The 23,844-nt window shown below is 43.2% G+C and overlaps 1 protein-coding gene across 7 annotated transcripts in view; it reads left to right on the top strand.

The window, feature by feature from the left end:
• The window catches only part of RAD51B (RAD51 paralog B), a 634,909-nt gene that overhangs the window by 322,512 nt on the left and 288,553 nt on the right, over positions 1-23,844 (top strand). For all 7 annotated transcript variants that reach the window (XM_043517414.1, XM_038405609.2, XM_043517417.1 and 4 more), the window contains one exon: positions 9,050-9,146. In XM_043517414.1, coding sequence (XP_043373349.1) covers positions 9,050-9,146 — 97 coding nt within the window. The remainder of the gene's footprint in view (positions 1-9,049; positions 9,147-23,844) is intronic.

The following is a 23,844-nucleotide window of genomic DNA, read 5'->3' on the forward strand; positions in this document are numbered from 1 at the left end:
AGGAGGCTGAGACCACAAGTTTACAGAGAATGACTTATTTACTTAACTGCATTTACAAGGATGACAAAAGTCAGATTTAGTAGTTTCAGTGTGGTCCTTGGGAGGGCAGGAGGAGTACTTGAGGAATTATACTGTATAAATAACCAAACAAAAAATTGCTTGCTTATTCTTCCATGTAAAAGCAGTCATATTTTAGTTCCTAGGCCAACTCACTCCCAGGCTCTGCAGGGGCCTTACACTTACAAAGGCTGTTCACTGAGGCAAGCATTTTCAACTTGGGTGCCTGAGCTTAGGCACCTAAAAAAGTCTTCCGATTTTTCTGACGTGCTCCCAGAACATCAGCCACTGCTGAAGTCAGTTAAATTGGGGAAGATTCTGTTGGAATGATGAGCTGTACAAGTGTTGCCAAAACATAAAAAAGAGATGTGCACTTCAGGTATCTCTTACAGGTAGGTAAGATCCATCCAGGCTATGGCTACATTTTTGGGGGCTTGATCCCCTGTGTTCCTGTTTACAGTGGCAGCACCTCTGAAAAGCAGGCAAATGATTTAGAAGCCTTAATATTTCTTAAATGCCTTACTTTAGGCATCCAAGTTTGAAAATTTTGCCCTTGCTGTCCCTCAGTTTCCCTATCTGTAAAAGAGGATTGTTAATTATTTCTGTAACACCTTAGTTGTTCATAGTGCTTTACAGATACAGTAGGAAGGAAGATGTGGATCATGCCCCAAGGAGCTTAGACTCTAATGTTAATATGCTGCTACTAATACTTAGCTTTCTTATGGGAGAAACTAATTGCAAAGTATTTTAAGATATTAAGAAGTTCAAACTTTTCCAATAAATGGCTCTGACATTTGAATAGATCTAAATAATCTTTTAAATAGTATTTGCAATCTAATCATGTTTTGCAACCTCTGGATTGTAAATTTTCACTTGTTAAACTGTTAGCCGTACTGGTCAAAATTGGCCATGCTCAAAGGTTAAGGGGCAGTGGTTCACTGAACTCAGCAGGAAAGTGAGACAAGTTTCCAGCAGCACTGACTTATCCAACTGACTTTTTTAGTTTAGTTTTAGTTGCAGAGGGTGTTTTCTATTCATGTACAGTCATTGGCTGGGGAAAACCCTCATATTGATTTTACCATGAACAGGGTACAGAAAACTATAACACAGCCCACTGCCTATTGCAGACATTTGGGGTTAGCTGGGGCTGGAGGAGGGAGGGTGGTGTTTCCTGTTCCCTTGCTCTGTAATGATTACTCTAATAAGAATGAGAGAGAGCTTTGTTGGGTTAATTGATACCAGACAATAGGATCTCTCATGCGTTAAAATGTTGCACAACAGAATTCTCACCGTTGAAAGCTCTGTTGGATGATAATGGACTAGTAATTTGAGTTGTGCCTCTTAAGTTGAAGCCAGGGCTGCATGGTCTGAAGTCCATTATGTGTTAGGAGAGCCCACAACACAAGGAACTGACTCTTTCTTTACTCACTTGGGCTGTGATCCTGGCAAGTCTCATGAACTAAACAGAGTAAAATATGGTAAATACTTGGATGGGAGATTGCCAAGGAAAATTTCAGAAAGTTGCATGGTGACTCAATTGAAGGCACTTCCCCCCACTAAATCAGTTCTGGATCAATGCTCCAGCATGTTGTTAGGAAGTACTGCATAGTTAGAGATGTTTCAGAGTAGCAGCTGTGTTAGTCTGTATTCACAAAAAGAAAAGGAGTACTTGTGGCACCTTAGAGACTAACAAATTTATTTGAGCATAAGCTTTCGTGAGCTACAGCTCACTTCATCCGATGAAGCTGCAGCTCACGAAAGCTTATGCTCAAATAAATTTGTTAGTTTCTAAGGTGCCACAAGTACTCCTTTTCTTTTTATAGTTAGAGATGACATCTTTCAGGCAAGAGATATAAGAGATGAAAGATGGATATCCTAACCTTTCCAGCTTTCTCTGTGTATACAGCCCTTATGTTTATCCCTGGTGATTTGTGAGATATTGGACCTTAAAGACAGGCCAGCACTAGGTTTTGTGGGACCTGTCTGAAGTACTATGTGTGTCCCTCCCTATCTGTAAGTGTGACGCCCTTCCAGGAAATCGCATGGCCATGTCTCACCACCCTTCCTTTGTCTATCTGAATCTCTCCTTCCTCTCAGGCTGTAGTGACTCCCTCATGCACCTGTTTGTGAGGCTCAGCAGCTGCTGGTGAGCCATTTATATGGATCAGGAGGTAAAGATGAAGTGCACCTTTAAAGCTGGTGATGAAGACATTGAAGGAATTTAATACTTGTGGCCTGCTGACACCAGAATAAAGTGGGGGTGGCATTCTGGTTGGTGAATTGGATGTGTCTAGATGTGTCCTATTTTAGAAATATAAAAAACTCTAATAAACTCATGAGTCTATATTTGAAGCCCTATATTTTCAGAAATGTCTTCATTTTTTTTGCTGCCCAGCATGAGACACTTTGGGCCTGGTTGCCACCCTTTACTGAGCACCCAAAATTCCAATTTAAGCCAAAGAGAGCTGAGGGTACTTAACAATCTTGAAAATCAGGCTCAAACTGGGGAGGCTGGGGACCCAAAATTGTATTACTGGTTGATGACATTGGAGATATGCAGCTATAACTAAGGGTAGATGTTGCAGGCAATGGTGTTGCACAAGTGTAACTGAAGCAGAATTTGGCACTACATTTGGTACTTAATTACCAATTGTGTTAATTTATGCTTGAACTAGAGTCTGCTCAGCTCTGTTAGGCCAAGAGGAGTAAAGAATATTGTCACTTTATTTTTTTCACAGAAATAAGCTTTCTGAATACACTTGGGGCTACAGTTTCAAAAAGCATCCTTACTCAGGGCGTTACTTAAGCACTTGCTCAACTACCACTGAAGTCAATGGAACTTGAGCACATGCTTAGTTGCCATCCTAAATCAGGGCCAGAGTAGCTGAGTAAAAATGTGCCATTTTTACAGTCACTTTACAGACGTTTAAGTAGGGAATGATTCATGATGATCTATTCAGAGATAAACTGAGCTTTAGACCCATGGAAGATGGAAGACCCATGGAAGATGCTCACAAACCGGGTAGAATTAGTGGGGGAAGCAAAAGTGGATGGGAATCTGGGAGGCAGTGACCATGAGTTGGTTGAGTTCAGGATCCTGACGCAGGGAAGAAAGGTAAGCAGCAGGATACGGACCCTGGACTTCAGGAAAGCAGACTTTGACTCCCTCAGGGAACAGATGGCCAGGATCCCCTGGGGGACTAACATGAAAGGGAAGGGAGTCCAGGAGTGCTGGCTGTATTTCAAGGAATCCCTGTTGAGGTTACAGGGACAAACCATCCCGATGAGTCGAAAGAATAGTAAATATGGCAGGCGACCAGCTTGGCTTAATGGTGAAATCCTAGCGGATCTTAAACATAAAAAAGAAGCTTACAAGAAGTGGAAGGTTGGACATATGACCAGGGAAGAGTATAAAAATATTGCTCGGGCATGTAGGAAAGATATCAGGAGGGCCAAATCGCACCTGGAGCTGCAGCTAGCAAGAGATGTCAAGAGTAACAAGAAGGGTTTCTTCAGGTATGTTGGCAACAAGAAGAAAGCCAAGGAAAGTGTGAGCCCCTTACTGAATGAGGGAGGCAAGCTAGTGACAGAGGATGTGGAAAAAGCTAATGTACTCAATGCTTTTTTTGCCTCTGTTTTCACTAACAAGGTCAGCTCCCAGACTGCTGTGCTGGGCATCACAAAATGGGGAAGAGATGGCCAGCCCTCTGTAGAGATAGAGGTGGTTAGGGACTATTTAGAAAAGCTGGACGTGCACAAGTCCATGGGGCCGGACGAATTGCATCCGAGAGTGCTGAAGGAATTGGCGGCTGTGATTGCAGAGCCCTTGGCCATTATCTTTGAAAACTCGTGGCGAACGGGGGAAGTCCCGGATGACTGGAAAAAGGCTAATGTAGTGCCCATCTTTAAAAAAGGGAAGAAGGAGGATCCTGGGAATTACAGGCCAGTCAGCCTCACCTCAGTCCCTGGAAAAATCATGGAGCAGGTCCTCAAAGAATCAATCCTGAAGCACTTAGAGGAGAGGAAAGTGATCAGGAACAGTCAGCATGGATTCACCAAGGGAAGGTCATGCCTGACTAATCTAATCGCCTTTTATGATGAGATTACTGGTTCTGTGGATGAAGGGAAAGCAGTGGATGTATTGTTTCTTGACTTTAGCAAAGCTTTTGACACGGTCTCCCACAGCATTCTTGTCAGCAAGTTAAGGAAGTATGGGCCGGATGAATGCACTATAAGGTGGGTAGAAAGCTGGCTAGATTGTCGGGCTCAACGGGTAGTGATCAATGGCTCCATGTCTAGTTGGCAGCCGGTGTCAAGTGGAGTGCCCCAGGGGTCGGTCCTGGGGCCCGTTTTGTTCAATATCTTCATAAATGATCTGGAGGATGGTGTGGATTGCACTCTCAGCAAATTTGCGGATGATACTAAACTGGGAGGAGTGGTAGATACGCTGGAGGGGAGGGATAGGATACAGAAGGACCTAGACAAATTGGAGGATTGGGCCAAAAGAAATCTAATGAGGTTCAATAAGGATAAGTGCAGGGTCCTGCACTTAGGATGGAAGAATCCAATGCACCGCTACAGACTAGGGACCGAATGGCTCGGCAGCAGTTCTGCGGAAAAGGACCTAGGGGTGACAGTGGACGAGAAGCTGGATATGAGTCAGCAGTGTGCCCTTGTTGCCAAGAAGGCCAATGGCATTTTGGGATGTATAAGTAGGGGCATAGCGAGCAGATCGAGGGACGTGATCGTTCCCCTCTATTCGACACTGGTGAGGCCTCATCTGGAGTACTGTGTCCAGTTTTGGGCCCCACACTACAGGAAGGATGTGGATAAATTGGAAAGAGTACAAGGAAGGGCAACGAAAATGATTAGGGGTCTAGAGCACATGACTTATGAGGAGAGGCTGAGGGAGCTGGGATTGTTTAGTCTGCAGAAGAGAAGAATGAGGGGGGATTTGATAGCTGCTTTCAACTACCTGAAAGGGGGTTTCAAAGAGGATGGCTCTAGACTGTTCTCAATGGTAGCAGATGACAGAACGAGGAGTAATGGTCTCAAGTTGCAATGGGGGAGGTTTAGATTGGATATTAGGAAAAACTTTTTCACTAAGAGGGTGGTGAAACACTGGAATGCGTTACCTAGGGAGGTGGTAGAATCTCCTTCCTTAGAGGTTTTTAAGGTCAGGCTTGACAAAGCCCTGGCTGGGATGATTTAACTGGGACTTGGTCCTGCTTTGAGCAGGGGGTTGGACTAGATGACCTTCTGGGGTCCCTTCCAACCCTGATATTCTATGATTCTATGATTCTATAAGATAAGAATCAGAGGTATGGCTGGTTTATAAAACGAAGGGTGAAGAGGATTACAATCCTCCATCTAGACCAGTGCCACAAGGTTCCCTGACATGAGGAGAGCTGACCAACCTGAAAGGTACAGAGTCCAGTTATGCAATTTCTAGTTTTCTCTCAGTTTGAAGCCTGTAGAGTCCACTGGAAGGGGAGGAATATGAAATATGGTACCTCTAGGGTTTTTTAAAAAAATCTTAAATACAATAGCTTTTTTCTCAGATGTATGACATAAACTTTATACTCTGCCATCATATTTTGTTTATCTTGGCCCAGGGTTGGGTTGACTGCATCACTCATGGGTACCTTTGACACTTACGAGTAATGTGGTCAGTGCAAACTTGTGCCAATAAAAACATCGTACTACACCAGAATGCATATATACATATAGCAAATATTTATTTAATTTTAGGTATTGCAACTAATCATTGAAGTTTCTCTTTCAAACTGTATAATGAAAAGGAGTACTTGTGGCACCTTAGAGACTAACAAATTTATTTGTAGAGAAGCAAAGTGTGTATTGTAAATGGCTTGTCTAGTTTTTGTAAAGTCCAGCCACGAGGAAGTTTGTGTGGAAGGTTGTTTTTTTATGAGAGAATCCAGTTTTGAGAGCTCATTCTTAATCTTTCCCTGTTTGCTGTAGAGGATGTTGATCAGGTGGTTCCGCAGTTTCTTTGAGAGTGTGTGGCACAAGCTGTCAGCATAGTCTGTGTGGTATGTAGATTGTAATGGATTTTTTACCTTCAGTCCTTTTGGTATGATGTCCATCTGTTTCATTTGGAGAGGAAGATGATGTCTGTCTGTATCTGTATGAGTTTTTTCATGAAGTTGATAGATTTCCACTCCATACAGCTAAATTCAGTGCCTAGCATAATGACAGGTTTCAGAGTAGCAGCCGGGTTAGTCTGTATTCACAAAAAGAAAAGGAGTACTTGTGGCACCTCAGAGACTAACAAATTTATTTGGGCATCTAATGAAGTGAGCTGTAGCTCACGAAAGCTTATGCTCTAATAAATTTGTTAGTCTCTAAGGTGCCACAAGTACTCCTTTTCTTTTTGCGAATACAGACTAACACGGCTGCTACTCTGAAAACTGTATAATGTTGATGTGAATTCTATTCTACCCCTCCTTTTACATCTGCCTCTGTTTACTTGGAGTTTTCTATAAGCTTCTGTCAGGCTTGTGCCTTGGGCTCTACCTTATCATTTGAATAGAGGTTTATCCTATTATAACCACAAAACTGGTTTCCAAGCACCTGACTCTTCCACCCCCTTGAATAGTTTATTTTCTATTGGTATCTGAGGTACATGCTCTGTGCTGATCTTGTGATGATAGTGACATTAGTGGTGTGTACCTGATTGTTACTTGAAAACCTGAATTCTGGGGTTTGTCTTTTGTAATAAATTTTCATGATGAACCTGTCACGGAGGCACCAGGCCGACGTATTGGACCTGCTCTGTCAGGACTCTGTGTAGCATGCCTCTCACTGTCATCAGGGCAAGAAGCTTACATAGTTTCAGCCTTCCTGGGTCTGATCTCAGAGCATTCAGCATCCCTTTTCACACCGTGTGCTTCCTCCAGCGAGTCCGCCTGGGTAGGGCTCCTGGGGAAGCCAAAGGACCCTGCACTCCAACTCCGCAGTCAGCCGGGACTCTCAGCTACTGTGTAAAATGGAAGGTTTCTTAATCGACAGGAACACAGTGTAGAACAGAACTTGTTAGCACAGAAATCAGTGACTTTCAGCCAAGTCCATCTTGGGGGAACTACGGGCCAGACGCCCTGGACTCCCTCCATCCGTGAGTCCCCCAGCAGACTGAACTTGACCCTTCTGCCTGGCCTCTGACATGCCCGTTGCTCCTTCTCTGGTCTTTGTCTCACTTCCCAGGCAAAGTGTCACCTGCTTGCATCCTGCTCCTGGGTTCTCAGGTTACGAAGGGCACTGTCCATAGTTTACGTGCAGGGAGCTGGAGCAACCTCACCAGCTCCTGAGGGTCTCAGCAAAAGTCACACACCCTTATCCCCATCACATAGGCATTGGTGCAATACACAAGGAAACTGAAGCACACATAGTATTCATGCAAAACAGTAAGACTCACATATTCTTACATACAATATAACAAGGGGAAAACTCCACTTTGTCACAGCTTTAACACTCAGTCCTGCAAACACACAGGCATTACTTTCATGATTATTCCCATTGGAGAAGATCCACAGTTCCCTCTATGCCATTTTGCTGGATGCCATTCTGGTGATACAAAGCAGTCAGCATGCTGACATAACTGGCTATCTGGGAATTCCCCTAGTGTAAGGAGCCAGGTCTTTGCCAATCCACCATTTAGTACCCAGCACAGGGAGCATGTTGTTGTGGTGGTGTCATTGCCCTATGGTGATGCCCAGCTGCTAGAAGAGGCTCTTGGGGCCATTGCACCTGGATGCAACTTAGGCCACCTTTGTGCCTTCCTTCACTGTGTCAGGTAGAGCTGAAGCTCTGGTCCAATAACTTCAGTGGGAGTATGCATGGAGTTGGGTTACTTACATGTGTGACTATTAGCAGATTTGGACCCTTAGACCCATGCCTATAGCTTTTCTCAGTCTCCAAGAGTGGGGATCAATTATCATTGGTAATTCTGGGGAAATGGTAATCACTTACATTGCCACCAAATGATTACACTGCGATAGATCCACACTTACCCAGTCAGTATCACTGTATTGTTGGCATTAAGTGTTTGTACTAGTTTGTTTCTATCTCTCATTAGAAAAAAAATAACTGAACTTTGAATTTATACTGCTAATGGTTCATCCCCACAGCAAGAGGAATTTGTATAGTACTAGATGAGTGCTAAGTTGTATTATTATTACTGAAACCTCTTGAATCAGTAAAACATGGCAGGAAACCTTAAGAAAACAGGCTACCTTTTGAGATCTGGAGTTCTGCCTACCTCTGGTCAATGTGGAAATATCATGACAACAGCTTTTCTCATGGTGCTGTACTTCAGCATTTCTGCTCCTGGTCTCCATCAGAACTAGGGAGTGCAGAAAGCCACATGCAAATATATAGGGTGGCAGTGGGATACCTACTAGGAGAAAAAGAGCCTCCAGGAGGAGAGTCTTAGGTGGCAATGCTCAGCTGCAGTAGCAAAGAAGAACTCTGCAGGGCTCAGGAGTAAGGGTGAAGAGCAGGGAACTTCAGCATAGCCCAAGAGGGGTAGAAGGATCATTTGTTTGGATTTTCAGTTGGACTTTTGTTACCCCAAAAGGGGACTGACCTTGAAAGGTGACCTAGCTGGATCACAGAGTGACATGCAATATGGGGTGCTAGAGTGGAAGGATCCCTGCAACGCCATTTCTGTGCACAGGGGGCTTTCTCTGGGGCAGGATCCCATTACAGTCTCTCTTGAAAAAAGGTGGTATGGATATACAGGGTAGGTAATATTTTCTCTTTGACTAACTTTGAAAGTCTCCTCAGTTTGCTGTGCTTTTTACAATATCCCATTGACGAGTTATTGCAAGTAGCTCCAAATTTTCCAGGAGAAATGAACTTGATGAAGGTCAGAGTGTGAAGTTGTCTGTCTGTCTTTGTATATTCTAGTTCTCGTCTGGGCTCCAGTATAGCTCCAGTAGCTATAATAATTAATTTTTCCTCCTGTTTGCAGGTTATCTTGACAAATCAGATTACCACACGGCTGAGTAATGGCCTTGATATCCAGGCAGACCTGGTGTCTCCAGCTGATGACATGTCCCTGTCTGAAGGTAGGAGCTCCGTTTTATCACAGCTGAAACTTGATACTGACACAAATACCCACTATCACTTGCAGTCTCCTGTTGATATTTGGGGGCACATGGGATTGGGGTTATCAAGCTTAGCATAAAGTATAGCTGGAGTTCAAAAACATTTTAAAACTTCTTTGTAACTTTCATCATTTAAGGGGGAAGATCACCCATGTTAACCAAAAGACTACGTTTCCTAGGGGCCACAAAGAAATTTTCAATGTCCAGTTCTATAGTATTTTCCTCTGTAGTATCTCTGATGCATAATTAGCCATGTGCACTAGGGGGTTTTCCCCCTTCCTCTGATGCCATTGTGAGAGGCAAGATACTGACTAGTCACTGGCTTGATCTGATATGGTAAATCCTATGTTCCTGTTCATTGATTGTAATTATCAGCAATTCAAAAGAGAAACACCTTGCCACAAATCAAAGAGGATAACCTATCATTTGTGTTCACTGGACTGTACACTAATCGTACTTCAAGTACAGTGACTCAAACTGCAGATCTCAATATTACATTCATGCTATACAAATGTGCCGTGCCTTGTAACACCTTTCTCATAATACTGCATTTTCTTTCTGTGCTAATTTCAGGGTATTGTATTTTCCATAGAAATTGAAGCAATAATTACACATTTTCATGCAATAATAAGAGAGTTAACTTCTCAGTGTATCTATCAGTGAGAAAAAAAGGTAACTCCGAGTAAGAATTCAAAGCCAATCACCACCTTGTATGGTAACTGCAGTTTCTAGTGTGACAGACCCAGACCAGTGGGATACAGGGTCTGGTAGAAGGCAAATATATTGGCCACTGGATGAACAGTTTTCTGTTCCCTGAGTGACCAGAGCAGGGGCTGCCCTAGAGCAATCAAGAACCTGCCAGAACCAATTAAGACAGGCAAGCTAATCAAGACACCTGGAGCCAATTAAGAACTTTCTAGATTCATTTATGGCAGGCAGGCTAATCAGGACACCTGGTTTAAAAAGGACCTCCCATCAGTTAGTAGGGGGGCGTGCCAGGAGCAGGGAGTGAGAAGGCGTGCTACTGGAGGAGTGAAGAGTTCAAGCGTGATCAGGCTTCAGGAAGAAGTTCCTGCAGTGAGGATAAAGAAAGTACTGGGGGGGAGGCAATGGGGAAGTAGCCCAGGGAGTTGTAGCTGTCACGCAGCTGATACAGGGAACATTGTGGACAGCTGCTATCCATAGGGTCCTGGGCTGGAACCCAGTGTACAGTGTGGACCTGGGTTCCCCCTCATCCCCCCAACTCCTGATCGGACACAGGAGGAGTTGACCTGGTCTGTGAGAAACACCAGAAGGGAAGGTCTAAATTGGAAAGGGATCTGCCCTGTCCCCGACCCACTAGGTGGGACACAGAGACTGCGGGGATTGTTCTCTGTTTCCCCCCATGCTGGCCAGTGATGAGGTTAGCTGAGTGGATGGCAGGTTTGAACCACTAGTAAGAGTGGCCAAACTGAGGGCTGCCGTGAATCTCTGAGGCAAGCAAATCCGCCAATAAGTGCAGGACACACCAAGGCAGAGGAGGAACTTTGTCACACTAGCTATTGCAAGAATAGTTGGGCCCATACTACATGCTGCAGACAACTGTAGAGAAGTTCCCTATTTAGAGTTCAGTTGTGTCAGAAGCCCCACTCTACTGTGGTAAGCAAGGTTTTCCCTCTAATGGGTTCCTCAAAGAGTATTGCTGACCTGATGTCAAATTTGCAACTTGGCAGGATATAGTAAGTAAGGTGGCTTTCACACTTCTTCTTTGTTGCACCTTTCTGGTGGGTCTTATCAGCTACTCTCTTACACCAGTTCTCACACTGATCACAGGAGATTTCTCCATCCTGTATGATGCATGCAAAGGGGTATTGCTAAAGAGAAAACAGAACCAGGCTAGAGTTCATACTTGTAGTCCAGCGTGGGCCCATCAGCACTGGTTCTCCACTTTCCTGGTGCTGTCAGTGAAACCCCAATTTCATTTCCACTAGACTCAGAGCTAATCTCCCAGGATCATGGTTGCCTACTCCACCCAAGTGTACAATCCCTTCAGTTAACTGCATGAATGCTCCATGGCTAGACACTCAAGAGCAGGCTTGCTCAAAAGATGTTCAAAAGATCCTCCTAAATAGTAGAAAGTCTTCTACAAGAACTTACCTTGCTAAATTGAGGCATTTTCCCACCTGGTCTTGGCAGTAAGGGTATCACCAACCAGTTCTTCAGTTCAACATATTCTGGACTACTTATTATTCCTGAAATACAAAGATTTGGTTGTTAGTTCCATCAAAATACATCTGGCTGCTATTTCAGCGTTCCATTTTAAAGTTAACAATCGCTCTTTTTTTTCCAATGATATGTCCATGCAATTTTTAAAGAGTTTAATCAAATTATACCCTCAATTCAAGACCCCATTGCTCTGTGGGATCTAAACTTACTATTGTTAAGACTTATGGGTCCCCCGTTTGAACTGTTGGCTACCTGCTTGCTGTTGCATCAATCAATGAAGGTGGTATTTTTGGTGGCCATTACCTTGGTTTGAAGAGTAGGGGAGCTGTGGGCATTAATAGCAGAGTCTCCATGTACAATCATTTTTTAAGGACAAGGTTTACCTGCATCCTCATTCAAAGTTCATCCCAAAGGTGGTTTCCTCTTTCTATATCAATCAGCCAATTTATTTGTCTGAATTTTACCCAAAGCACACATGACCAGGGAGGAAGAGCATTTGCGTATGTTCAGTGTCAGAAGAGCATCGGCATTTGTGACACTCTGTACCTCGGGGAAGCACCCTGCACCCCCATGTTCATCCTTATAATATGATTGTGTGGTATCCAATTCAAAGTTTGTCATGTTGGGTGTCTTTGGAAGGCTCATGATGTATTGAGCATTGTTGTTATAATAATGTTATAGGTTGTAATTTCATGTATATAGTTATGAGGCTGAAAATGTGTTCTCATGGCTTAAACAAGCCCAGACAAAAACTCTCCAGGAGCAGAGGCCCAGGAAAAACTCTCCAGGAGCACCGGGGCAGTTCACACCTCATCAGGGCATGTATGGGACAAACCCAGCCCAGCCTCACAGGAACAAAGGACGCTGGCCTAGGCAGCAACAAAGCATCTGTTGGACTCTCCAGTGAGTCACCTCCCTTCCCGTGGTCAGTTTGGGACTACAATGAGGTAATGCTCACCTGACTCTGAAGAGGGGGGGCAAAGCCAAGAGGAAAGAAAGGACATGATAAAAAAGAGAGACGTTTGCCATGCTCTCTCTCTCTTCCACCTCCATCTACAGACACCACCACCAAGCAACTGAAGCGCTGATCAAAGGGGAGAGCCTGGCTGAAGGCCACCAGCCAGGCTGCAGTGAGATGCATCTAAGTTTGTAAGGGCACTGAAAGTGTTAAGATCAGTTTAGAATGCATTTTAGTTTTATTTCATTTGACCAAATCTGACTTCTTATGCTTTGACTTATAATCACATAAAATCTATCTTATGTAGTTAATAAATTGGTTTTGTTTATTCTACCTGAAGCAGTGCATTTGGTTTGAAGCGTACCAGAGGCTCCCCTTGGGATAACAAGCCTGGTACATATCAATTTCTTTGTTAAATTGATGAACTGATATAAGCTTGCAGTGTCGAGCAGGTATAACTGGGCAGTGCAAGACGGAGGTTCCTAGGGTTTTGTCTGGGACCGGAGATTTTGGCTAGCGTCATTTGGTTGTACAATCCAAGCAGCGGCTGGCCAAAAGTGCTCACTCACGTATCTGGGAGCAGCTTACATGCTAAAGGCTGTGCATGAACAGCCCAAGAGTGGGGGTTCTCACAGCAGAGCTGGGTAACGGTGGCTCCCAGAGTCGAGGATTAGAGTGCTCTAGCAGATTACCAGTCCAGATAACCCCAGGGGAACGTCACAGCATTTTACCTGGACAGAATCAGACACTTTCGTAAATCCTCCCAGCTGTTTGTAGCAGTTGCAGACAGAGTAAGAGGTCAATCAGTCTCCACTTAGAGCATTTCTTCCTGGATCGCATCTGGAATATGCATGAGCTATGACTTGGCTAATGTCACTCCATCCAACAGAGTCATCACTCATTCAACGAGGGCTCAGTCTGCCTCAGTGCCCTTTCTGGCACAAGTTCCAATTGCAGACACTTGTAGAGTGGCAACCTGGTCCACACATTTGCTCCCACTATGCTGTGGCTCAAGACTTCAGAGATGATGCTAGAGTGGGAAGAAGAAAAAATGGTTACTAGCCTGTTCCGTAACAGTTGTTGTTTGAGATATGTTGGACATATCCATTCCACAACCCATCCTCCTAACCCCTTCATTGGAGTTGCAAGAAGAAGGAACTGAGAGGGTTAGAGGCAGCTTTGCCCTTTATATTTGCACTATATTTGCCGGCCAACCCGCCTTGGGTAGCAGAATCCCGAATGCCACTGACTTGCGCAGGCGCTCCCCTGCCTGAGGGACGTGCTACAGACTTGTGCCGGTGCTCCCCTGCCTGAGGGGCACGCCGCAGACTCGTGCCAGCGCTCCCCTGCTTGGGGGGCGCGCTGCAGACTCTGGCCGGCACACCTTCCACACTAATCCCCCAGTGACCGAAAGGTGTGACTAAGGCCTGCCAGTGGGACAGTGGCTCTCCATCGCCCCTAGAGGCTCGGTGGACTGATTGAAACCTGTCACATGCACACAATGGTGTGTGGCAGCAGGGGAAACTTGTGCTGCCCAATGGGTACTGTTGAGGGGAAATGTTTCCAACAGCCATTGGAATGCACTGACACCGAGAGGAATGGACATGTGCAATGCATCTGAAGAACAACAGTTACAGAACAGGTTCATAACTGTTTTTTCTCTGTTAAATGTAATTTGTGGCTTTGGTTAAGTGTCAAAAAATCCTGAAAAAATGCTGAAATATACATCTATTGTTAGATAGTATTGGATTCCTTGTACATGAAAGATTGTGTTAGTGGCTCATGCAAGCAAAGATGATGGTATTCTAAAATCAGAACTCTGGAAGATGGCACGGGTATAATTTTTTGTAGTGATTATGCTAAATGTGTTCATGCAGCTATTGTGGATAGTAATGGGAGTTAGTTGTGTATCTAAATTTTCTGGTGCCATTATTTTGAACTTTTGCCCTGGAGCGCCCTGAATGAGGTGGGATTTGTTGACTTTTGTATGTGAATTTTTTTTAATTGGGTGAATTCATGCTGGTGAAAGGTGCTGGAGTGATAGTCATGGGATTTGAAGATCTCTATTTATCCCCAGAACAAGAAAAAAGAGGCAGGAGAGGTACAAGTTTTTCATACAAATTCTCCCACTAAATGCCTCAATCCTCACCTATACTGACCACCTCTGTGAGTGAAAGTGGAATTCAGACCCATTCAGTACTTTTCCTATCTGCCAGCAAGGGGCTCAGCTGTCATGATGATTTTTGCACTGTGGACACTGGTTCACTAGGAATTGGACTAAGACATTCTCCAAACACATTTGATATTACCACCAAACAACCTGCAGATAATAATAATACTTTGCAATTTTATTTCTCTTATCAGCTGAGGAGCTCAAATGACTTTAAAAATATTCATGAACTAGCCTACCAACACCCTTGTGATGCAGGTAATTATCATTCCCATTTTTCAGTGGTCAGAGCTTAGGCCCTTCAACATGCAGAGGGGGCTTTTGGTAGGGGAGCCTGATCCTTCCCACTCCATTGAGATCCGGCCCAGGGCCCTGTGAGGGTGACAAAAGGGTCTGACGCTCAGGAGCACCTTAAGACTATCCTCCCGTGGCCACTTTCTACCAGCCCGCTATTGTCCAAAGTTTGCAGTCTGTCCCAGGAGGCTGTTAAGGGAGGCTCACTGCTTGGCATCTCTTTGCAGCCGGGCGTGGTGTGGTAGCTGTCTTCCTCCTGGGGTGGTGGCTGCCTCCTGCCCGTGCCTTGGCCCTCCGTGCAGGTGAGTTTCAAGTCTCTCCCCTTCAGGGGTAGTCGATAAACAAAACATAGGGAATCAACACAAATAAACTGGGTTAGTAAATTGTGGTGATGAATGCCTTCCTCTCTGGATATAACAGAAACAGGTCTTCCCTTCCCTCAGGGGGTGACCTTCAGGCAGTTGTTGAGGGAGAGATCTTGCCTTCCCTTAGCCCTTTTCTCAGGACCTACAAGGCAGAGGTTCTTTTCTCTTCCTTGGTCTGCCCACAAGTGAGCTGTTTTGCTCCTTTTTAACTCCTCTTCCAGACTGTGCATCTCTTGCAGATGTGGCAGACCAGGGCTGGTTGACCCACAGCAGCTCCATAACCCCTTGTTGTCCAGTGTGGGGTTTCTATACCCCATCACATAAAGTCAGGAATATAATCTAGAACTCATGACCATGTTCTTATCATAAGATCACCATTCCTTTCATTCATCACCAACTTAAGCTGGATTTGAGCTTGTAACCTAGTTGTGAAGGGATCCATAATACAATATTAGTCCCATAAGGAATTAATTCTCTTGGATTATATATATCTAAAACCTTATATTAGCCACGTCAAAGTCATGTTTCTGTAAACTGTATGGTGTGTGGATAATCTTTTAGAAAAACATCCAGAAATGAACCTTTCGCTATTCTAAATATGCTATTGGGAAGAAACAAAATGCTACAGTGGCTTTTATTCTTTGCTTCTGTGTTTGTGCATTGGAAGGGAACTTGTGGGGCCATTATCATGTATTGGATCAGGCCCAATCCCCACCTCATTTCTACCCTGGAGCAGTTGCAGGATTGGGTCCTAAAAGGTTGCTTAAGAAAAGGTAATATTTTCCTATAACAGTAGAGATCTTTAGGGCTGAATTAATAGTGGTGTAATGGTTTAAATCAGTGGCATTACAGAAGGGCTGAATTTGGCTTTTGGTGAGGAGGTGATACAGGCAGAAATAAAGTGAGCAAGATCCTGGACTCTGTTAAGTCTGCTTTGTACCACTCCTCAGACACAATGCAAATGTAGTTAGTTTAATTGGCCAGCTGAAGATTCCTCATGCACAGAGGAATCCTCCAATGGTGTACAGCCAGCATAGCTGGCCCTACACCAACCCTCTTGCAGCTCCCAATATAGGGGTTGTGTTGGGGCATGTTCAGAGTGTTGCAGCACTTCAGTGAATCTTGGTTTATAGAATAATCCCCTTTTGGGCTGTTGCAACCAGATGTAATTTACAGCAGCTTCATGGCTGCTCTGAGTTGCAGTGAGGGCCAAACCAGCTCTCAGCTGTCACCAGGCTCAAAAGCATTACCTGAGGAGCTAGCCCTCAGTATACAAATGTGTTACAAAGAGGACAAACTCAAAATATCCTTGTTAGTTGTGGAAAGACCCAGAAGAAATATATTTAAGCTGTGTCAGGTTAAACAAATATTAGAAGTAGAGCTTAACAACTATTGCAAAACACTTTCTGTGAATATGCATTCAGATAATTAAACAAATTCGCTGTGGCCATGGTTGTGCCCTTTTCATTTTGCTTTTGCAATCATTCACATGATCGGGTTATGCCAGCATGTGCACTCATGGAAAAAGTGAATTGTAGGCTTGCGTATTTGAATCCTAAAGCAAGTTTTAAATTAATTTTCCTTGAGCGTTTGTCCCAGAAATCTGTTTTTTAAGGGAAGTGTACATCCATTCAAGGAACAGAAACAATATCAATTCACTAATCACTTTCCATCTATCTAGGTACCCCACACCATATTATCTCATAGTTGCAGCAAAGCTTGAATAGCAATGTGTAGCATAAGCAACATTTTAAAAAAAATGTACTTTAATTTTGAACAAAGAATAAATTAGAAAAAATGCCGTCTGTTTCCACAAATATTCTTTGAACAGAAGAGGAAGTAAAATACATCAAATAATGTATTTGTTACTAATTATTTATTCTGTGAGGTGAAAAGGAAGGCTCTGTATTGCCATCAGTGGGGATGCTCAGGATTAAGAATAAACATCCCAGGTTTAGGAAAAATTAAGCCACTCCTACTTTGGTGCTGGGGGATATGATGGCATAACCCACTCAAGGACCCTTCCAAACCAAAAGACTCTATGATATTAAAATATATTCCAGCCACAGGACCAAAAGCTGCAGCGATCAAACAAATGCCCTATCTCACTTGGGCAAAGGTCATGGCCATGTTGCTGTGGCCAAGAGCAGAGCCCTGCCCTCTCTGGCAGGCACAGAGGTATAAGAAAAGAGAGGCAGGGAGGGAGGGAACTCTCAGATTTCTTTAATCTCAGCTGACTAGCTGCTGTCTTGAAATGTTTGTTTGGAAAAGTTAGAGTTATTCTTTGACTTGACTTGGTCTGTAGGTTTCTGCTAGGTCTGGAGAGACTGGTGTTCTCTTTCATTCTCTTTAAAACAAGCACAGATTGCTGGACAGTACTTTTTAATTCATAAGTGTAACAGTGGGTTTAGCGTGTCCTTTCAATCTTGCACAACATTGCCATCTGAAATTGTATTAGACTTTGGAGCAAGGATGGCCTTCCAATTTGTGGGGATGAAAGGTTGGAAGGTGCCATACAGCCCTCCCCAGATAGGACCCTGCTGCTGAATGGAGAGAGGAAATCAGGCAGGGAATTAATAAGATGACCAAGGGCCCCCAGACTTCACAGTTCCTATTTTACCCATTTTAAGGCTAGCCCTACCAGTAATCTTATCTCAGTCACAAAGATTGTTAATCCCTGTGAAAACACAAACACCTCTGTCTTGCAGAAACTTAGAGCTGATGAGACAGCCTTTAAACATGCTTTTGAATCAGTGCTGTTCATCTTTGTAGTTTTATAAGCCACATGAAACTGTGCTTGTTCCTGTGAAGTGCTCCAGCACTTCATATTGAAAAACGTTAGAAAGAATCATAACATTTTGACATACATTAGATTACTCTCTTTAGTGTTATGGCTGCAAGCTCCTTTCTACATTTACAGGCTGGTTTACACAAGTTCTGTTTGACAGAAGAGATGTTTTGTCTTGACATCTTGTGAAATACTGAGGATTTGTCAGATATCCAATTTAACTAGAGTACTTTTTTTTAAAAGGGCAATTCATAACCAAACAGTCTATCTTTTTGGAATATGAATCCACTGGAATTATCTTTCTGGGGTTTGTATGTATTTGGATGATAAGCAAAACCCAGATCTTTTTTTCGTTATCATTGACAGTACTGTATCTTTCCTAATGATTGAGATATTTCATTTCAGTCTTGTACAGTGCTATGCAATCATCAAAGATGTCTTGATTATATTCCTCCTTGAACAGCCCCTGTAATGTTAGTGGAATTTATGTACCTGCATTTGTCGGAGAAAAGAGAGTATGTCCCATTAATTTCATGGAACATGCATACCCAACTCTTAGGCTTTGTCTACACTGCCAATTGAAAGACAAAAGTTTTGTCATTGACAGGTGCTTAAAAAGCTTTCCCTCCCATCCCTGCCCCAAAAGACAAACGTTTTACCAAAGCAAGTGGCAGTGTAAACGGCTCCTTGTCAGCAGGAGTACTCTCCTGTCAACAACACGAACCCCACTCCTAGGTCGTGGAAGTATTTTGTCTGCAAAAATGCTGACGAACAGCATTTACGCTGCCCGAAGAGCATTTACACGGCCATGTCGCTAAAAGCTGAGTAGGTGTAGACAAAGCCTTACAGAGGTGGGGTTGGAGCCCAAAACAATTCACATATGCACATGGAGAAGGAAAGACTCCACCTAATATTGAGTTGCATATGAGCACCAGAGAGGGAATAGTCCCCAGTTTTGTTAATGGATATTAGTGCCTTTATTAAGTAGTATAGGTAGGCTTGGAGGAATTAAATTTTTATCTGTAGATAACATAAACATCAATTTCATTGTACACACACAAACCGATGATTAAATATTTCCATTTATGATAATTGAAATTTATGGATGGCAAAGAAAAATGGTGCTTGAGAACTTAGAGTTTGAATTAAGGATATTTACCTTGTATATTTTGAACCATTCAAAATCAGTTCAGAAGGACTGATGAGTGGCATGGCAAATCAAAGCTGGGTACATGCATGGCAGGGCCAGTTATAATAGACTGGTTGCTGATGTCAGCTACAAACCATTCTTCACACCATGTTGATGTAGCAGAGAAATCTGAGCAGGGCAAGCAGGTCCACAATGGGTGCCTAAATGACAAGCATGCTCTTGGGTGGTCAAAGAGGTGTGTGTTTGCCCTGATCTTCTCAACCATTCTTTAGTGTCCTCATGATGGATGTGTGGAAGAGTGATGTTGCTTAACTCTAGGAGCCAGAGTATTGGTGTGGGTAGAAGCATCCCAATTATGATGCGCACAGTTGAGTACAGTTGTGTGTCAACCGATTTGACATGAGACGAATGGAGCCAGATTGGAGCATATTATTCTGATGCAGAGTAACAGAGGGCTAAACTGAATAATTAGAGAGTTTGAGCATTTGCTCCTCACAAACTGCCGGCCCATTTGCTTATAAGGTTATGTGACCTCACTTTAGTCACAGTTTTACTCAAGTGGTCGAGAAGATATGTGAGAGATCTATCTAGGGTTACTCCAAGGTAGACAGGGTGGGAATCCTGTTTCAAGAAATGTCCATTGAGAAAGATAGTCAGTTCTTGGGCTGCTCTGGCATAGTAAAGACGGAATGCACTCAAAACTGTTTTGGTCACACTTGGTTGTAAATACCAGTGACTACTGTATTTGGCCATCTTAATCAAGTGACCTTTTAGGGAGTCTTCAAGTTCTGCAAATGACCGTGCTTGGACATCTAAACAAATGTCATTTGTGTATGTGAATTTGCAGAATTGGGTAAGTGGAAGGTCATTTGTGTACATGTTGAAAAACATGGGTGCCAGCACAGACCCTTCCGATAGATTGTTGGTTTGTCTTTTCCATGCCCTAGCTCTGTCTCCCATGTGCATTTGGAAACACCTGTTGCAGAGGAGAAGGTCAATGACATTGACTACTCATGCTGGGAATGCTCTTGACAATTTGACTAGAGCCCCATGGCCAGACCATGCCATGTGCTGCTGTCATGTCCACAAATATGCTTCCCATCTTCAGACTTTTCTGAAAACCATTTTCAATAACTGTTGTTAAAACCAGCACATGATCACAGGTGCTCTCACTTCTCCAAAAGCCTGCTTGCTCTATGTTGTGTATTGACTTCACTCCCGGGGAGATGCGCTGGCTTCCGTGATGTCAGTGGGTGATAGTAATGGGCATCCAAAGGGATCGGACCTTTTGTTTATGTTAGTGGAGCTTATAATTACACACTGAGAGGGAGTTTACAGGGTTATGGCATGGATTTTGAACAGAATTAAATTATGGTTCGCTCCTTTATATACCATGCTTTAACCATGTCAGGGCATTGCCATGCTAATCCCTCAACGTACTTAATAAATGAAGATGGGACCCAAGGTCCAGATACATTTTCTAAACTCAGTTTGGCTCACACTGTGACCAGCTCTGTATATACATTGGGTAAGGGAAATAGAAGTAAAATTGAGACTTTGTGTTCACTAGCATCCAGCCCTGTGTTCTGTGGAGTTATATAGCACTAACAACTGATCTCTTTTCATTAGGAAAGTAGAGTTTGGGGGATGTATATGCATGGGAAAACATCTCTGTGAAGGGACGGCTGTTGACCTGTGGAAATATGTACAGCATATGACTCTCTCTAAAATGAGACCATGCAAGAGTGGCCCAGGGTTGACGGATATGTGTGTGTGTGAGGAAGAGGGAACAGACTTCAAAGTCTCATGCCTATATTCTAGTTCCACTTACATGTCTGCTTTCCAGCTGGATTTGCTCTGGATTTACTGCAGGATGTTTGAAAATTGGACTCCTTGTTAATTCTAGGCAGACCGTATGATTAATGGCTCCCCTTATTTGTAATAAAAATGAATGTATTGGTGTTTCTGCTTAAATTGTGTGTATTTCCTGCTTTAGTGTTGTAATTGTGATTTATTGTTCTAAATCATGCAAGTTTAGAATCGGTTAACTTTCTTTGGAGGTTGGAGCTGGGAGTGTGCTGGCATGTGAATGAACTTCTTTCCAGGGATGAGCTGCTTCTAAAAGGATAAATTCAAGCCCCCTCCCCACAAAAAATCAACAAAAATGGCTTATCTCTGAATATAATCAAAATAGGCAGATTTTCTGAGCTCCCCTTTTTGTTGTGAAGCAGCAGATTTTACACACTGTACTGGGGGTGCATCATATTTGGCTGCTGCTTGTCTTTCTTCAATAGAAATATGTCAAACAATTGAAGAGCATTCAGAGAAGAGCAACCAAAATGATCAGAGTGGTGGACAGATTGATTTATGAAGAAGATTAAAATAACTTAATCTGCATAGCTTGGCTAGACTAAGACTTTGTCTACACTAGCCTTTTTTCTCTCTGAAATGTCTCTCTGTAGCACTGTTCCCATAGTAGCAATGATGCAAGCTCTAGGAAAGACAAGGATCCAGCATTGGCTGCTGTTTTAACCATAGCATTACTAGATCTTTTTGTGCAGAATTAGATAACATGGTGGTTAAAATACTGAAGGCCGCTCTGTGCTAGCGTTCCGACCATTAATGATGGGAAATTTGAAGGAAAAAAGGCTAGCGTAGACACTCATTGAGTAAGTGGAGACTTGGTAACTCTTGGCAAGTACCTGAAGAGGGGGAGGGGTTAATGTAGGGCAGGATATGAATGGAATGTAGCTGAACAAAAGAATATTTGAGCTGAATATCAGGAAAAATCTGTTGGACTCTGTGGAAAAAATTTATGAAATCTGTTGGACTGTTGAATAGTCGCTCTAGGGAAGTGGCAGAAGCCCCCTTCCAGGGCAAGATCAACCCAGTGAGTGCATTTAAGTCCACTCGGAAAATGTAATCTGTTAGATCTGGCACACCACTTTGGTAGTGCATCAGGAACAGCACAGAGATCAAAAGGTTGTAGTCCTGCACACCCTGCAACATTCCTTTTTCATGGAATTGTTTCTTTATCCAACTTTCCCACCAACTGGCTGGCACTAGATGCAGCTCCTCACCTAGGATGTCTGGCACAGTCACAACTGCTCCATGTGTACCAACTGGCCATTAATAACTCATGCATCCCCTGTTTGCCCTTCTGTCTGTGTGGCTTGCCTTGCGTCTGCCTCTCAAAAAAGCTCCCCCATAACAGCTGCACCTTTAACTCATGACTGGATAGCCCTGGCTCCATTGTTGAAGTAATTTAAAACTATACTGGACAAAATACAATACCAAAGAGCAGAATTCTGCATTAGTTGGAGGTAGAAAAGATCTTTTCTTGCTGTAGCTTTTGTAAGTCTGTGGCTGGATTCATACATCTGTGTATACTCTTGTGGATGTTAGCAGTGATCTTACAATCTTGGGATATAAATGAAGAAGTAAACAAAAAGCATTTTCATTGTGGCTATGATGCTGGAAGGCCAGATGCCAGCTCTTGCCCAGGCTGCAGGCATTAGCTAAGAACTGAGAAACTCATAGCTGGAGACCAGCCCAGTTTACGGTAAGATTTGCTCAAAATAGGTGTTAGTCTTATAAGGATGTATTTAGTGTTTAGATTCTATGAAATGCTTGTAAATCACTGCATGTGTTAATCTCACTTGTAATGTCGGTATTCCATCCTATAAGAAAATATGGAAGTTTTGCTTAATAACTTTGAGAGTGTTTGCTCTGAACTTGTGAACCCACCCATGCGAATCATTCTCCCGCCAGCAATGCTCAATACCAATGAGATATTTGGATGTAAAACAGAAAATTGCCCATTTAATAAGCATCTTCCACAAGCCTGCCCATATTGTTTACCGATTTCATAATCCAGTGTCCATGACATCATCATTCACAGTCATGGTAGTGAAAACAAAGGATTGAAACAGCAAAATCAGGAAGGAGGCGGAGCCTGACTGGAAAGGAGAATTTATTCTGTTTATATACATACAAAGATTCTGGTAACTGCTAACGATGGGTGGGGAGGCATGCGGGGGTGGGAGGGAGAGCCAAGAGAATATGACAATTACTTATAGTTTAGATAAAATGCTGTAATTTATAAAATTTGCCTGAGTTTGGCAGTCTGTGCAAGTCTGGGTTTTCAAAGCTCTATACAGGGCTCTTTGTTTAGGGATGTTGCTGGACTGGTTTTCTGTAAGGCAGGTGTAGAGAGCATTCAGGCTGAAACACAAACACCAAAGTCAACTCCTTATGGTGGCAATCTCCAGAGAGACTCAAGGAAATAAAGTCAGTAATGTCTCTTTCTACAAGCTGGTACTGTACATGCTACTCCTGAATTATTTTTTTAACTTTGTATCCGTAACTTGATAGTCTCTTAAAAACTAATTTTATGTCAGAAAATGAAGCACAAAGGCTCCTCCATCTGTCCAGGTAGTATATGGTGCACAACGGAGCATATCCAATTTGCAGTACCTCTTAGGTAATCAGATTAATGTCTCTCAAATTGAATTTACCCTTTTGATACAGAACCTTTCATGCGCCTCCCTTCACATCTCACGTTTTGATTAAGCTCCATGAACTTTTAGTAATTTCCCTGAAATCTATATACGGGACGTCTGCACTCGTTTGAGGAGTTCTTGGGACTTGTATAATTAAATATGTTTCTGGCACTCTCTTAATGGCATACTCTCTCCCCTGAGTGAAAAACTGCTCCAAAATCTGAGGT

The sequence above is a fragment of the Dermochelys coriacea genome, chromosome 6, assembly GCF_009764565.3.
Source record: "Dermochelys coriacea isolate rDerCor1 chromosome 6, rDerCor1.pri.v4, whole genome shotgun sequence".
Taxonomy (NCBI): domain Eukaryota; kingdom Metazoa; phylum Chordata; order Testudines; family Dermochelyidae; genus Dermochelys; species Dermochelys coriacea.